A 16775-nucleotide genomic window follows, 5' to 3' on the forward strand; every position below is an offset into this window, starting at 1 on the left:
CCCTGAGACCCACTTGTGTTGTTGTGTGTACAGTACTTCAGCACCGACCCTAACCGAGACCCACTTGTGTTGTGTGTACAGTACTTCAGCACAGATGTCCTAAAGCCAAAGCCAAGCAGCTAGGCAGCTGAGGTCTTGCACCTCATCAAGTCCCTCTTCGCTACTGAAGAACCCTGAAAACCCCCTTGTTTTCACTTACTCTTCTTCATTGCCTGATTCACTGTCACTCCCAAATAGGTCCTTCTCTTCATTTTTCTTTCCAGATGATTCTTCTTTCCCTCCTTCTTCTTCACTGTCAGATGCTGCTGTCTTCTCTCTTTTACTTGACTTGTCTGATACAACATCACTATCAGAATCGTCAGGATCAGAGACAACTCGACTCTTCTTTGCTGCTGTTAGAAAATACGATCACTTGTGTTATTTTGTTATATATTACTAAGTGTAACGGGCTGTGAAAATGTGAGCACTGGGAAAAAATCAAATAGCTAACGCATGAATTAGAAAAAGAAGAAAGTTCCCAAACAACTGGTGTAACTCAGTAGTAGAGTACTTGCCTAAGCAAGCACAAGGTCCCGAGGTTCTATTCTCAGCATCAGAAACATACAAATAGGTACACTGATAGTCATTTTACACACTTTCTGCTGCTTTACCTAGGAAGGAATGGCTACATGATAAAGATATCACCAATGTAAGCAAGTATCAGTGGCCACCTTTCCGTTTGCAGGGCCACAGAAAATTAATAGTCTGCTTGGCAGAATGGGCATCCTTTCTGGGCTATGCAGCCTTTAACCTAAACTGTGTATCCCCCATGTTCCTTATTGTAGCATCAGACTTCTGGGTAAGATGGTGGACCTGAGGCTGCTTCTGTAAAAAAATAAGAAAAAGCTGACTGTACCTCAACAAGAGAAAAGGAAAAGCTTGGGAAATCTTTTTCCTAAGACACGACACGAGTCTGGAAGGAACAAGAACAAAGACAAAGAATACAAAGCAGCCAGTCAAACCCGTGTTAGATGAAGTAAGCTAGATGGAAGTCAGGTAGTCATACCCTCAGGACAGTCTACAGCTCTCATGAGCCCCCAAATCTTTTGGGGTTTAAGACAATGATTCTTCCAAAGGAAGGGAAACCCATGAATAATCACAGGGCAATAGCCAGGCATAATCTTGAGAGAGAATCTACTGTTACTGAGCTACCCCCAAGGGCTTGAAATCAGGAACATCCATAGGTCTGGGACTTGCTGTTTGGCTTGCCACCACCCTTGCATGAGGGAAGGCCCAGAGAGGCAGTGGTGAAGAGGAAGAAGAACTAGATCATAGTGGACCAATGTGCAGACAGCAGAAAGCTGCATCAGGCTAGGAAGTGCACAAAGAAAGACAGGGAAAGGGAACAGATCTCATCACTGAGAAGTACCCCAGAGTATGATAGCTCTGAGCCAGAGGACAGTGAATAGATCAAAGTCTGGAATCATCTATCTGTTGTTCCCTGTGCTAGAGTCCAAGAACTCTAAAATTTCAGGGTGTACTTGATAGAAACAGCTGCATCTGTCCAGCAGTGTGACCAGTACTCAGGAGGCCTTAAAAATAAGAAGTTGGCCTGGCAGTGGTGGAGTGTGCCTTTAATCCCAGAACTAGGGAGGCAGAGGCAGGTGGATCTGAGTTCTGTGTTCAAGGCTAACCTGATATACAGAATTCTAGGACAGCCAAGGCTACACAGAGAAATCCTGTCTCAAAAACACACACAAAAAAAGAAACAAGGAAAAAAAATTCAGTGTTGCAGTTGCTTTCCACACTACCTTCCCCACTCCAAGCTAAAACAGTCAGTCTGATGAGTCTGGTAAGATTACAAGAATCTACCCAGTCCACAAAACATATATGGTATGCAAAGATCAGGCCAGTTAGAGACTCTGATACACCAAAATGAAAAACTGAAGACAACTCTGGTAGACACAAGACACATAGACAATCTCAGAACACACACAGCATAAACTAAATTCAACTGACCCTCTCTTGTGCACAGAAGTGGCAATCTTTAATTTTTAAGGAACCATAAAGAAACTACATCCATACAGAAACTTTTTTCATGTAATTTTTTTCTCCTGCATAGTTATGCAGGATTTTTTTTTTTTACTGTACTGAATTTTTAATTCTGGTTGTCCCCCTTTACATCTTCATTTAATTTGCTTATGTATTTTTATTACCATTCTTGAACAAAATTTTTTCTTTTCCTTAGTTTCATATTTTTCTGTTTGACCTTTGTCTGTCTTTCCCCATCCCATCATTAGCAGTATTTTGGTTTTACCTTATTGACTTAAAAAAAAAAATCTTTAAAATTCCCATTCTTACATTTTATCTAATTTTGTTTTTAAAGGTTTTTATTACTAAAGTGTTAGTTTTCTTTTAACCCATCCCATCATTAGCAGTATTTTGGTTTTACCTTATTGGCTTAAAAAGAAATCTTTAAAATTCCCATTCTTACATTTATCTAATTTTGTTTTTAAAGGTTTTTATTACTAAAGTGTTAGTTTTCTTTTAAATTTTTCTCTAATTTCTTGTTCTTTTGTCTTCCTCTATAAAACGTCATCAGCTTTCCTCTGTTATGCCTTATTTCTCTTTTCCTCTCCTTCCTTGCCTTCCTTTCCCCACTGATCATTTCCACACTTGCCCTGGGTAATTTCTAACTTCACAGATCACTCCACAGTAGTTATGTCATTTCCTGTCTTCTGCCCACTGCTGTATTAGGTGCAAGGGCTAAATTTAAGCCTCTTTCTAGATCTTGTGTGGTTTGATGATGTCACTGCTACAGCAGTCTGTCTCCTCACTTACTAAGACGGGACTGAGCCTTGGAGATCAGACTGCTCAGTAAAATGATTCCCGCCCCAATGAAGAGAAGATATCCAAACCAGTAAGTACGTAAATCACCACACAAAATACAAGAAATGTGAAAAAGCAAGGCCACATGACTCAACTAACAAAATCAAAAGGTACTGAAGCAGTTAAAATGACAAATAAAAATTCCAAAACCTTTTTCATAAAAATGATCAATAATCTGAAAGGATACAAAGCATAATAAATTTAATCCACTCTCAGAGAACAGAGTCAGCAACACACATGGGTAAAAGTCTACAAAACAGACGAGAAATCTGAATGGAAAAAGCAATACAGAAGAAAAAGCAAGAACATTGAGATTTTAGGTTGTGGAGGTGTTGGAAACAAAAACTCAATGAATCAAATTATGACCGTATGTACAGTATTTTCTCCTGCAACAAATGTTACTACAAAGGAATGTATTGCTTTGTCTAAAAAGACAAGTTGCACAAAAAGATATTAAGTAAAAAGTATTAGCTGTGAAAATGGAGTCTGAGGCAGCAAAGACTAACACCTCGCAGAGTTAGTCTCTAAACAGAATCCCTCCAAACCCTGCTGGATGTAGGCATTCAACACTGTGTAACAGCTAACAAAGAAGGACTTCTAAGGCTCAGTTCCTGTCCCAGTGAAATGTGAACTAGCAGTCACAGAAGACCCCAGCCAAGGAGGAATTTTTTTCTTCAGTGGTAGAGCCAAAGTAAGGTACATGGCTTCTAATTAAACTCATTTGGTTACAAAAACAAGGCAAAAACAAAAAATATCCATAAAAAATAAGAAGATATGAGGGGAGTAGTGTGAGTGGGATATGACAGGATAATGAGGTTAAGTATGATTAAAAATACTATGTATTTCTATGTGAAAAGGCTATAATGAAATTAACATCACAATGTACACTAAAATATAGCAGAAAAGGATCCACTATTTCAGTTATAAATACAGATAGTAAGAAAAGCTACAGTCTAATAAACTTCCTTACATGCTTTTTCTTCATCGTCACTATCAGAAAGCACAGTAGCCTTCCGCTTTGCTACTTTCTCCTCATCCCCCTCCTTTTCTTCATCTTCATCACTATCCAGTTTCTGCCTTTTCGGTTCTTCCTCCTCCTCACTGTCAGAGCTGTGGAGTCTTTTTCTGTCTGCATGGCCCTCTGACTCATTCTGCATTTCCGAATCTTCCCTCTTATTCTCTGCATCACTGTCGTCTGACTCTGGCTTGTGTTTGGGTCTGGAGGCATCCTCGGCTTCCGAATCACTAGCAGGTCCTTTCTGAGGCTCCTCACTTTCTGAGTCGCTGACTCGGGGTTTGGGGAGCTCTTCACTTTCTGAGTCACTGGCCTGTGGCCTTGGAGGCTCCTCACTTTCCGAGTCGCTGACTCGGGGTTTGGGGAGCTCCTCACTTTCCGAGTCACTGGCCTGTGGCCTTGGGGGCTCCTCACTTTCCGAGTCACTGATCCGAGGTTTGGGGAGCTCCTCGCTTTCCGAGTCACTTATACGAGGTTTGGGAGGCTCCTCATTTTCTGAGTCACTGGCCTGGGGCCTTGGGGGATCTTCGCTGTCCGACTCACTGACCTGAGGCTGTAGAGTGTCCTCAGCTTCAGAGTCACTGGCAGCATGCTTTCTAACCTCTTCCTTTTCTGAGTCACTTGCATGTCCATTAAGAAGCTCTTCATTTTCAGAGTCGCTCCCATGCTGGTTGACGTCTTCATTTTCAGAATCACTGGCAGGAGACTCTGCATGCCCCTCATATTCAGAGTCACTGTCCTTTGCCCTGTGAAGTTCCTCACTTTCAGAATCACTGGCATTAAGATTGGAGGGCTCATCGTTCTCAGAGTCTGTTCCATTAAGTGTCTTGTTCAAGCCATCTTCTCGATCGCTAGTTTCATTCTGAAAACATAAGAAAAAATTAGCAATGTCAAAAAAGGTAATGTAAGGTTTAAAAAATTCCAATAATTTTTTTAAATGTAGGAATATGTGTATACTTATAAGAAGATTTTTCATCCTATACCAATAAAGAAACATCACTTTAAACTAAGGACAGTCTGTGAAATGGAATGTCACAGTCTGGCCCCCAAAGACAAGTATAATCAAACCTGTAAAGCATATTCCTACATGCAGAGCTATGTTTAAAAACAGACCCTTAATTCCTCATACAATTCTAGTTACCCAAAGAAATAATAAAAACATATAACCAAGTTTTTCACAAAGGTATAATCCTGAGTTCTATAAAATTGGCATTATTTAAGGGAAAAAAAACTTCACTATAAAAACTTTAATTATTCAAATGTCAAACAGCATATATTCACCCATGAAAATCTCAACCAACACAAAAGTAGTTCCTATTCTCAAAGCACCTATTAAAAGTCAGCATTATAGTCAGGCAGTGGTGGCACATGCCTCTAATCCCAGCACTCAGGAGGCAGAGGCAGGTGGATCTTTGTGAGCTGGAGGCCAGCCTGGTCTACAAGAGCTAGTTCCAGGACAGGCTCCAAAGCTACAGAGAAACCCTGTCTCGAAACAAACAAACAAACAAAAAGGCCAGCATTATGTTTCCAGCTGGTTCACTTTCTCTTCTTAACAAGTACTTTTCAGGCCAAGAAAACAGGCTTCCACTTAAACAGAGGATGTGATGTACACCTATGTCAGTACTCAGGAGGCTGAGGCACGAGGAAGAGAGCCTGAGGCCAGCTTGAACTATAAAGTAGGAGACCCTGTGTCAAAAAAAAAAGAAAAAAGAAAAAAAGAAAAAGGAGAGGAAAAGATTAAAGGGGCAGGGGATGAGAAGGAATAGTAAAGGAATACAGGGAGGGATAACTAATACTAAAGGCATTCTGAAAAGTCATATGGAAACCTACTACTGTGGCACTTCCTAAAAGATACACACACATAAAAGAGTTTAAATGGAACTAGTATATAACAGTGCGACGATACCCTAACTAGATACCGCACTCTACCAAATAAAAAACCCAGTACCAACAGGATTTTTGTTTTGAGCTGTTGACTAATAGAATCCTAGAGACACGCCCCCCCCCAAACACTGTAAGTTATTGTCAATGCTTGACCCTATTGCTAAAGAGCTACATATCTGAACCATAGAACATGGAAAAATCTGCATGATACTCAACTGGTTGCTTCATCCCTACTGGCTAGCTTTCACAGCAACACTAGAGTACAAAGGCAAGCATCCGTCTCACTCAGCTGTGAAGCCTGTTACAATAATGACCTGCCTGGCAAGATATGCCCACCAGTGCAGTAGTGGCACAAATGCCATGGGAGTAACTAACTACTTTTCTAAATTTAAGGCCTGCTCCATGAGATAGAATACATACTGACACGGTCAATAAGAGCAAGAGCCTGTGGCTAAGTAGACCTATTACAGACCAAGGTTAGGAAAACCTACTATTATTCTGATAAATGAACACAACAATAAAATGATTCCTAATGATCTACTGCTAAACCCAAACATCAGACCACATTACTCAACCCTTCTAATAATAGATGAAAATTAGGGGGCTGGAGAGATGGCTCAGTGGTTAAGAGCATTGCCTGCTCTTCCAAAGTCCTGAGTTCAATTCCCAGCAACCACATGGTGGCTCACAACCATCTGTAATGAGGTCTGGTGCCCTCTTCTGGCCTGCAGTCATACACACAGACAGAATATTGCATACATAATAAATAAATATTTTTTAAAAAATTTTTAAAAAATAAATGAAAATTAACACAGAGGTCAATGGATAGAGAATAAAAGATTCTGGAGTGCTCAGCCCTAAATGGGACATCTGTATCACACCTCTCCCCTCAAGGCTTAGGGATCTAAGTAGAAGAGGGGATAAAAGAGCCAGAGATGGTGGACGACTTCAAGGAAACTTTTCCAAACACAACAGGACAGAAGCACATATGAACTCACAACCATTGGGAGGGCATGTCCAAGACCTACAGAAGCTTGATCCAGACATGGAGGAGGGGAAGTAGGTATAAGTTCCACTGAGGAGCTAATGACATTTGATAGCTCTTCGAAGACAGAACATCTTTCCATTATTGGACATCTGGTATGTCGACCACACTCCAGGAGTAATTGGCCAATACAAAAACTGGACTCAATGGATTTGAGACAGAAAACATGAAACTGGGTAAGGAGGTAGGGAGAATCTGGAAGGAATTGTGGAAGGAACATGAATATGATCAAAATACATTATAGGAAATTCTTGAGCTATCAAAACAAAAAAAAAAGAGAAAGAAAATAGATGGTTAGATAGTCACAGGTAAGCATGTATCAACTAGGGAACACAGGCTAGATTCTGGGAGAGTAAGACCAACCTAATTAAACTAATACAACGTAACTTGAAATACCTACCAACCTTCCTTTCTTCCAAAAAAACTCTTTCAAAATAAAAGTCAAAACCAGCCACAGTGGAACATACTTGAAATCCCAGAACTAAGGGGCAAAGGATAGCCACACATTCAAGGCTAGTTTATACAACACTAGGGATTTGTACTCAGGAGCTTATAACATTGCAGGCAAGCACTCTATCAACTGAACTACACCCCCAGACCAAATGTCATCTTTTTAACAAGCAAAAAGTTCCCACTTAGAGCTTTCAAGAAAACTGAGCACTCTGAGGATCTTGGGAAGCTTTAGAAATGTCTGATCTCAAGCTTTCTCTGCAATCATTCACACTGCAGTTATAAAGAACTATTGGTTATCTATCATAAACACATTGTTCATTTCAACATTCAAGTATCAACCATGCTCTTACAGACTAAGGTTACAGCACATAATAAATGACGTTTCGGTTATGAGCCTTAGCCTTTCATTGCTGAGCCATCTCTCAACCTTAACTGACATTCTTTAAGTGAAAAAAAAACAGTTGTAATGCAATGATTTGTAGTATGAGGGAAGGGGAGGGAAAGGAGAGTATTAAATATCACAATTCTATCAATTCTAATATAAACTCCCAGAGACAATTGTAATGTTTTAAAAATTCAGTTTTTAACCAGCCAGCAGTGGTGGCGCACACCTTTAATCTCAGCCCTTGGGAGGCAGAGACAGGCAGATCTCTGAGTTCAGGGCCAGCTTGGTCTACAGAGAGAGTTCTAGGACAGCCAAGGCTACACAGAAAAATCCTGTCTGGAAAAACAAAGCAAAACAAATAAAAAACTTGGCAGCCATAAAACTTCACCACTTGGCAAAATTACTCCTCTCATGAAGCCTTTTCCATCTTTCTCTCTGGAAAGAACAGAGTTTGTGCACTGCAATGTGAAAGTTAAAAACACAAACTTTAGAGTCACACAATAGCCTGAGAAGCCACAGCCTGCCACTGTACATTGTGTGACCTGAGGAGACATTCTTAGTGCTCAAAGCCTCTGTCTACAAAGTGTTAGTTAGAAACAGTAATTATACTTTAAAGAGCTGCTCTGAACATTAAATGCATGAAAAGCTGCTAATAACAGAACCTTGCTAGTTGTAATTAATTATAAAATCTTTCAGGACACAGCACAAACACAACCTTCTGACAGAATTAGTCATTCCTCTTTCATATTACCCCCCCACACACAGCATCTTCTATTTCTTTCTTTCTTTTTTTTTTTTTTTTTTTTTTTTTGGTTTTTCAAGACAGGGTTTCTCTGTGGTTTTGGAGCCTGTCCTGGAACTAGCTCTTGTAGACCAGGCTGGTCTCAAACTCACAGAGATCCACCTGCCTCTGCCTCCCAAGTGCTGGGATTAAAGGCGTGTGCCACCACCGCCCAGCAGCATCTTCTATTTCTACATTACCAAAAATGAGACTCTACCTATTCTCCAATAAAAAATTTTAAGTTTATTTCATTTATATGCATGAGTGTTATACCTCTATGTGTGTGCATGTATGTATGTACCATACATGTGTGCCTGGTACCTGCAGAGCCAGAAGAGGGCATCAGATCCCCTGGAATTGGAGTTATAGGCAGCTGTGAGTCACTATGTGGGTCCTGGGAATAGAAACTGTGTCCTCTATAAGAACAAGTGCTCTAAATCACTGAGCCATCTCTCTAGATACCCATTTTTACATTTTGTACTTGCATAAAATTCCACACAAGAGGAGTCAGTGGTTAAGAGCACTTACTGCTCTTCCAGAGGACGTGGGCTCAATTTCTAGCACCCACATGGTGGCATACAACTGTCTGTAATTCCAATTCCAGGAGACTCTTCTGGCCTCCAAGGGCACTGCATACCTATGATACAAAGACATAGAAGTTATACACATAAAATTAAAAAAATAAATCTTTAAGCTGGGTGATGGCACAAACCTTTAATCCTAGCATCTGGGAAGAGGCAGATGGATCTCAATGGTTTGAAAACAGCCGGGTCTACAGAGCAAGTCCCAGGCTAGCAATATAGTGAGACTGTTTCAAAAACAAAGTTCACTAAAATTTCCTAGTGAGCACACAATTTGAAAGTATCCTAGTTTTTTCAGAGAAACATTTAAGACTGGATCTACAAGATGCAAGAGTTTCAAACAGCAGTAACTACCCTGCATCCTCATTCACACCTCAAAATGGGAGTGGAGGCTCAACGACCAGAAATTTCCAGGCTTCTCTCAACCAGGCAAAAAGTAAATTTTAGGGTGGAGATGGAAACAGGTTATTTTCACAGAAACCTGTGTGACCACATGGTGTGGTCAAAACAATGTGGTTACCACTAAGTAAATCCCTCTGACTGCTGATAACTGATAACTGCTGCTACTAATATGCACTCCTTAGCTATCAAACTTGAAAAGAAAGTTTTAGGCCCAACACTGAATGGGGAGAGGCACTTTATTTCCTGTCAAATGTTTGCAGAGATCAGTTTTAAATGGAAAGGTGCCATTCCATCCTCAATCAAAGGCCATACCTTGGGCACAACATTTAGAAAGTACAGGGGCTCTTGTCACACACACACCTCCCCCCCCCCGGCTTGTAAGAATATGACAATGAGTTGCTACTGGCTCTTGCTGAGAGCTCAGCTTCTATAGCTGTGATGTCAGCCAGGGAAAAGCTCACCATTTTCCCATCACTAGTTCCAGAGTACTGGAGAAAACATGGAATTAAACTAAATCATTCCTGATCACTTCCCAAAGAAATAGACTTCATATACAATCAGATTTGAGAAAATTGTGGCAGAAGATTTCAGGCACAGGCTACAATATAGGTCAGTTAGTTTGCTAGACAGCACCAGGGACCATGGCTAGGAAGAGGAGCTAGAGAGATGGCACAGCAGATAAGGGGACTGGCTGCTCTACCAGAGGATCTGGGTTTGACTCACTCAACTCCAATACCAAGGGATCTGATACACTCTTCTGGCTCTGCAGGTACCATAAATGCAGCTGGTACACAGGCACACATGTAAGCAAAACACACAGCAAACATACACAATAACAAAAAGAGTCAGCTAGGAGTAGTCTGGGACCACTCTGTTTTAAGGAAACTATTCTTTTCCAAAGAGCCAGAATTTTGTGGGATTATTTTATAAAGCAATATATGTCACAATGCATTATTCAAAACAGTATAATCAAGGGGTAGCAAAGAAGTTCAGTAGCCTGGTGTGGTGAAATAAAAAAGAAGCTTTGACAGTCTAAATATCAAAAGTTAGGAAATCACCAAATATACACTCAACAAACCAGAGTGCACACTGAAAACATGTGAAGAAACTAACAGTACCTTGTGGATGTGCACTATGTAGCTAGGTCCAGAGTGGGCCTTTATTTGTCATTATTTCCTGAACATAGCATTCTAACTGAACTAGGTATGGAATGACTGAAAGTATAGAGAACAAAGTGCCTATTACACAAAAACTACACCTTAAAAAAAGTTTTTTTTTTTTTTTTTTTTTTTGAGACAGGGAACTGACTAGCCTTCAAACTTGCAGCAATCCTCCTACTTGTTTCCAAAGTGCTAGAACTGCAGGCATGAGCCACCATGCCTGGCTTGCCATTTTAAATATGTTATCTTTTAGTGTTGAAACTCCAACCCAAGGTTTCATGCATGCCAAGAACAAACATCATCACTGAGCTACACCCCATCCCTTGTGTCATTTATAATATATAATGTGAGCATCCTTGGGGTTTCAGATGGCAAGGATAAGGGAAAGAGTCCTGTAATCAATTTCCATGGACAAAGGGATGACTGTACTGTTATATCCATATTATGAAATCATTAAAATTACACTCATAGTTTAAAGTCTCTTTCTACTGGAAAATAAACCCAATAATGGGATTTTGACTTTTAGTCATGTGCATGTCCAAAGCACTTTTTAAAAAAGCATGATACACAGCATGCTCAGTGCTGAGTATTCATGATGTGAACATGTAAACTGAAAAATGGCATGACTGTAATGAGAGTCAATACAATTTCGAAGACACATCTACAACTTAAAAATAGACAAAACTTTATGTTTATGTAATAAAAATGCCAGTCATAAAATTCTTAGAAAATTCATCTACCTTTACCATTTCTATTTGTTTCTATGTATATCTACCAAAGAAAGGCTGATTTATTGGAAAGTTACAATTTTATGTTGTTAATACTAAGAGATGCTATATGACCAGGTGGTTTACTAAGCAGCTTCAAAAATATTTAGGACAATGTTAAAATGTATACAAAATTCACTACTATTTGGTTACTAAAGCATCTTTTAAAACTACATTTGTTGTAAGTACAGTTGTTCGTGCCTGTAATCCCAGGTACCTGGGAAGCTGCTAAAGCAGAAGAATCAAAAGTTCAAGACTAGCCTCAGCAATTTAGGAATATTCTGCCTTAAAAATAAAAAGAGGGCTCCATGATAAAGGCATTCATTTGTCACTAAAGCTGACAACCTAAATTCAATCCTCAGATGCCACTTGGCGGGAGAGAACTAATTCCTGCAAGATGTCTTCAGTCCACCACATCGTGGCATGCCCAGCCCACACTCCTAAATAAACATAATAAAAAATAAAAGGTAGCTCAATGGTAGAGTGTTTACTTTCCTAGCAGATCCAAAGCTCTGGCTTTAATCCCAAGCAACACAATAACAAAACAAAGACAGCAAAACATTATATTTGAGTTATAATACTAGGCCTTGCCACAGATTGTTGTGAAATATTAGCTGAAGATGTGTTACATTTGTTTATGGTGTGGAATATTTGTTTAATGATTGCAAAGATGTGCTACATTCTTTTATGTTGCATTTGTTTAACTCTGTGAAGCTGTGTTACTTTGTCTGCCTAAACCATCTAATAAAGAGCTGAATGGCCAATAGTGAAGAGAAGGATAGGCTAGGCTGCCAGGCAAAGAGAATGGGAGAAAAAGAAAGAGAGAGGATGCTAGGGGCCAGTCACGGAGTAAGAAGAAAAGATATACAAATAGAAAAAGAGAAAAGCCCAGAGGCAAAAGGTAGGTGGAATAATTTAAGTTAACAAAAGCTGGGTAGAATTAAGCCAAACTAAGCCTGGGTATTTATTTATAAGTAAAATAAATCTCTGTGTATTTATTTGGGAGCTGGGTAGCAGGCCCCTAAAGAGTAAAGAGTTAAAATAAATAATAACTACAACAGAATGACAAGTCTAATTCTTGACATAAACTTTAAGAAATTATATCTCCCCTAATTGTTTTTGACTGCAAATGCTTACTGCCTAATAGATCATACTCTAAATAAACAGGCACAGCTGAAAACTGCCTAGATTTGAAATCTGACCCAACAGAACTTTTCCCTGTGAGCATCAGTGACCAGACCATCTCTGCTCACCTTAAAACAATCCACTAATTTACACCCTTTAACTTTCAGGGATGAAAGCCTATGGCAATCTCTAAAAATCCTAAATAAAGTAAGTGCCACAGAAATGTCAGGAAGCCTCCCCACAGACACTGTACCTCTGAATGCTGTTCTCCACTTCCAGTGTCGGATCCGGAGTGCTGCCCATTCACATCCTCCTCACCATCTGACCCCGAATCCCGCTCGTCCTGCACTGGGGTAGCACCACCATCATCTGCTTAAAACAAAACAAAACCCCACTTAGGGTGTAAGATGGGTGATATCTGTAATAATGTTTACAAGTACAGTTAAAAATGACCACCTACAGTTAAGATGAACAAACCGAATATAAGAGCCAAAAGTTACTACCATTGAAGAAGCATAGCTAATGAAGCAAATGTTCTGAAAAAAAAAAAAATAGAAAACATATAAATACCAACAACTATTACCATGTAGTGTGGCACATATAGCAATAAAAATATTTCATAAAGATGAAGCCTAGAAAAAACACTAAATGCCAAGTCAAAGTCATCTAAATAGTTTCAATTTTTTTATTGTCTATCTTTCCATGGCACTTACCATGAACCGTCCCCTAACCTATCAATACCTTAAAAATACAAAATAAAATTATGCTTGAGAGGTATTTAGGTACATTGAAAGACATGACTCGATTAGCAATTTAAGAAATAAATAAGTAGTCAGGTGGTGGTAGCGTACACTTTTAATCCCAGCACCGGGGAGGCAGAGACAGACCAAACTCTGAATTCGAGGCCAGCCTGGTGGTCTGCAGAGCAAGTTCCAGGACAGGCACCAAAGCTACACAGAGAACTCCTGTCTCGAAAAACAAAACAACAAAAAAAAAGTAAATAAAAATTAAATGAAACAGTCACCTACAAGAAAGTCAAAGTAGCAATACAAAAATAGGTGACTCTGATACTAATGAGATATTCTATTCACCTGAAGAGCAAAGTTTATAGCTGAGCATGGTACACGTCTTTAATCCCAGAGCCTGTCCTGGGATAGACGAGGTTGGCCTCGAACTCACAGAGATCCGCCTGCCTCTGCCTCCCAAGTTCAGTCATTAGCAACTGAAGTCAGAACAGAAGACAGCATTAAGCTTAACCACCTACTACAGTACTTAATGCTTAACTATCTATTGCAGTACTTTTGATACAGAAAGTCCAAAAGAAATCAGCACACAGCTGATTTGCCCATCCAGGCCCTCGCCTCGTTCATCTTTACATCTAATGTGCCTAGCATAGTGGAGCCGACTTCGTGCAGAAGGCACGAATTCACTCTAAGTACCCGGGACTCGTCCCTTGTTTTAAAATACGTCTGTAAACTTAAAGCTCCTGCGCGTTCTTCCCGGGAAGCCCGCATTACAGGAGAAGTTAAACTAGCCCTAACTGGTGAAGAGTCTAGAAGGTTCCCTGTCGCCACCAACGACCAGTTTTTTTTAAGGATCCTGGAACAGTTCAACTGGCAATTCCCTTAAAAGGGCAGCCCTCTTCCCTCGCAGGCAGGGGTGACAACCTGAGGAAAACCCCTTGGGGAGCCGGGCAGACCTCTCCGAGGTCGCAGCTCCCGCCCCGCCGGTACCCCCGGGGTACAGTCTACCGGGTACCGTCTAGCCCGGGGCCTCTCCCCTCCGTGCTGGGGCCCGAGGCCGAGCCGCAGCCCGGTCCACCCGTCCCGACCCACCTGACTGGTCCCCGCTGTAGTACTCCGAGTCCATGGCGGGCGGGCTCTCGGCGGGGAGTGTCCGCGACACGCGCCGCCCCCGTCACGTCCTTCCTGGCCGAGTGACCTCCCTCGGCGGCGCCGCGCCTCGGCCTCGTCCGAGGGTCCGGAGAAGTCGGCCGCGGCCGGCGCAGACGCCCCGACCCCGACACGCCAGCTACCCGAAAGGGCCGTACCTCACAGGCCGGCAAAGTGGAGGCCCGCGCGCAACTTCCCAGAAGCACCTCTGGGGCCAAAATGGCGCCTGCCCACGACCCCCAGAGAAACGCAGTGCGCAGGCGCCGTCACCCTTCCGTCGGCCAATCAGAAGGTGCTATGGTTCTCTGACGCCATGGCAGCGTCGGGAAGGAGACTGCTGGGAGAATTGAGTGGGAGCGGGAAGTTCGGCTTCAGATAAATATCGACCTCGGGCCGGATTTGGTCTGTCAACAGTAGGAGTGATGTTACTCGCTTACCTCTGTGTTCGAGCTTGCTTTGAGGAACATTTGAGTTTCTGCGAAAAATGAGAACCCGTTAAAATTGCATTTTAACATTCGGCCAGTTCCAATTCCCGCCCTAAATTCTGAGAGAAAGTAGCGCGTTGTTCTCTGGGACTTGTAGTTCTAAGGTTAGAGAGCGCTGATGAACTGTTGTATGGCGTTCTCCAAAGCGTCTTTCCTGTGCGGAATCTCAGGTTGAATTCCCTTTGCCGAGAAAGTTAAAAAATGGATAAAAGAAAGTCATGAAATAAAGTGATTGGTACTTATGAAACATCTTATTTCCTTTCTTTACAAAATAACTAGAGTGCAACTGAAAAACTATTTGGTCATCAAGTATAGATCTTTGTCTCAAGAGCTCCTTGATAGCCGGGCGGTGGGCACACATCTTTAATCCCAGCATGGCAGAGGCAGGCAGGATCTCTGAGTTCGGGCCAACCTGGTGTAGACAGTGAGTTCCATGACAGCCAGGGTTACTCAGAGAAACCCTGTCTCGAGCCCCTACACACACACACACACACACACACACACACACACACACACACACACACGGAGGGAGGGAGGGAGGGAGGGAGGGAGAGGGAGGGGAGGGAGGGAGAGGGAGGGGAGGGAAGGGAGGGGGAATTAAAACCTTGTTAAAGAAGCAAGTAGCTAGCCGGGCGATGGTGGCGCACGCCTTTAATCCCAGCACTCGGGAGGCAGAGGCAGGCGAATCTCTGTGAGTTCGAGACCAGCCTGGTCTACAGAGCTAGTTCCAGGACAGGCTCCAAAGCCACAGAGAATCCCTGTCTCGAAAAACCAAAAAAAAAAAAGCAAGTAACTACTCAAACTCATTTGGTTCCAGGACTCTGAGGACTCTGAGTGATCTTTTAGGAGTCCTCAGTCAGGAAGAGTTGAGTGGTAGTTGAGGAAATAATGACGTGTATTCTTTGCTGCAACAAATTAGAGAGGAATTTCAAAACACAGGAGATAGATTGGAGGTTAGATCTATCATGAGAAGGGGTCCAATAAAAAGAGTTGTTGATGTTCCACAAGTCTGATAGGAAGTCTCTAGTTCGTGATCCTTTTTTTTTTTTTTTTTTTTTGAGCTGCCAGGCTTTCTTAGCCACCTGATAAATCCGTGAATAAGCAACATTCCACCCCTAACATAGCACAGATCCCTCTCTTCTCTGTGGTAATGAGATTTAATCCCCATCTATTTTGTAATACCATGACTGCCAGGGAGTCCAACTGAGTCTGGCATTTTTCTGTACTGTCCTGTGCCAGTGTCAGATCAACCTTGATTCGTTGAGGAAATTGGCTATGCCGTACTTGTTGGAGTCCAATGACCCTAGGAGTGGAATATGTCAGCCCATTTGATTCAGATAGGGGTGGGCTGTTGGTTTTTGTTAGCCCAAGAGATGGTTATAAGAACTGAGATTAAATATACAGTTTGGCACCTGGGGTAATCGATAGCTAGCAAGAGAAGAGGTCATTGGGACATTCAAAATAGGTGCCATTAGGGACTTTTGAGTTGGAAATTAGCCTGGTGGAGTTATGATGGCCCACAAAATAGCCGTAGCCACAATTTGTACAGACCAGACATGGAGGCAGGGCTTGAATGTGGAATCCTTGGTTAAAGGGATTTTAACTAAGTCTGGTCCCAAGTATGTAACTTGTCTTGCTCTCAGGCAGATCCAACAGTATTTTCCTAGGTCAGGCTGAATTTTAGAGAGCATTTAATGGCTACTATTTACGAGGACAAGCATTTGAAGGAGAGGAGCATTGATATTCAAGGGGGTAGGTTAGTATTTGACTGGCTTGAGTTTTCTGAGTAGGAATTTTATCATTAGAGAAAGGGATCAAGACTCCTTGTAGATCCAAGTATGAATGGGGACAGAGATGTCTATATTTTTTACCTATTGTCTACTCAGAGACTTTTTGCAATTATACCAGACAGTAATCTTAAAGCTTAACCAT

At 41.5% G+C, this 16775-nt stretch overlaps 1 protein-coding gene across 2 annotated transcripts in view; it reads right to left on the reverse strand.

Moving 5' to 3' along the window:
- Iws1 (interacts with SUPT6H, CTD assembly factor 1) overlaps nt 1-14585 on the reverse strand; it is a 37874-nt gene extending 23289 nt beyond the window's left edge. For both annotated transcript variants that reach the window (XM_057788304.1, XM_057788305.1), the window contains exons 1-4: nt 14302-14585; nt 12720-12835; nt 3839-4745; nt 200-392 (exon numbers count right to left, since the gene is read on the reverse strand). In XM_057788304.1, the coding sequence (XP_057644287.1) occupies nt 200-392; nt 3839-4745; nt 12720-12835; nt 14302-14335 (1250 nt within the window). In that variant the 5' untranslated portion in view covers nt 14336-14585. The remainder of the gene's footprint in view (nt 1-199; nt 393-3838; nt 4746-12719; nt 12836-14301) is intronic.
- Between the last annotated feature and the right edge of the window lie 2190 nt (nt 14586-16775).

The sequence above is a fragment of the Chionomys nivalis genome, chromosome 14, assembly GCF_950005125.1.
Source record: "Chionomys nivalis chromosome 14, mChiNiv1.1, whole genome shotgun sequence".
Taxonomy (NCBI): Eukaryota; Metazoa; Chordata; class Mammalia; order Rodentia; family Cricetidae; genus Chionomys; species Chionomys nivalis.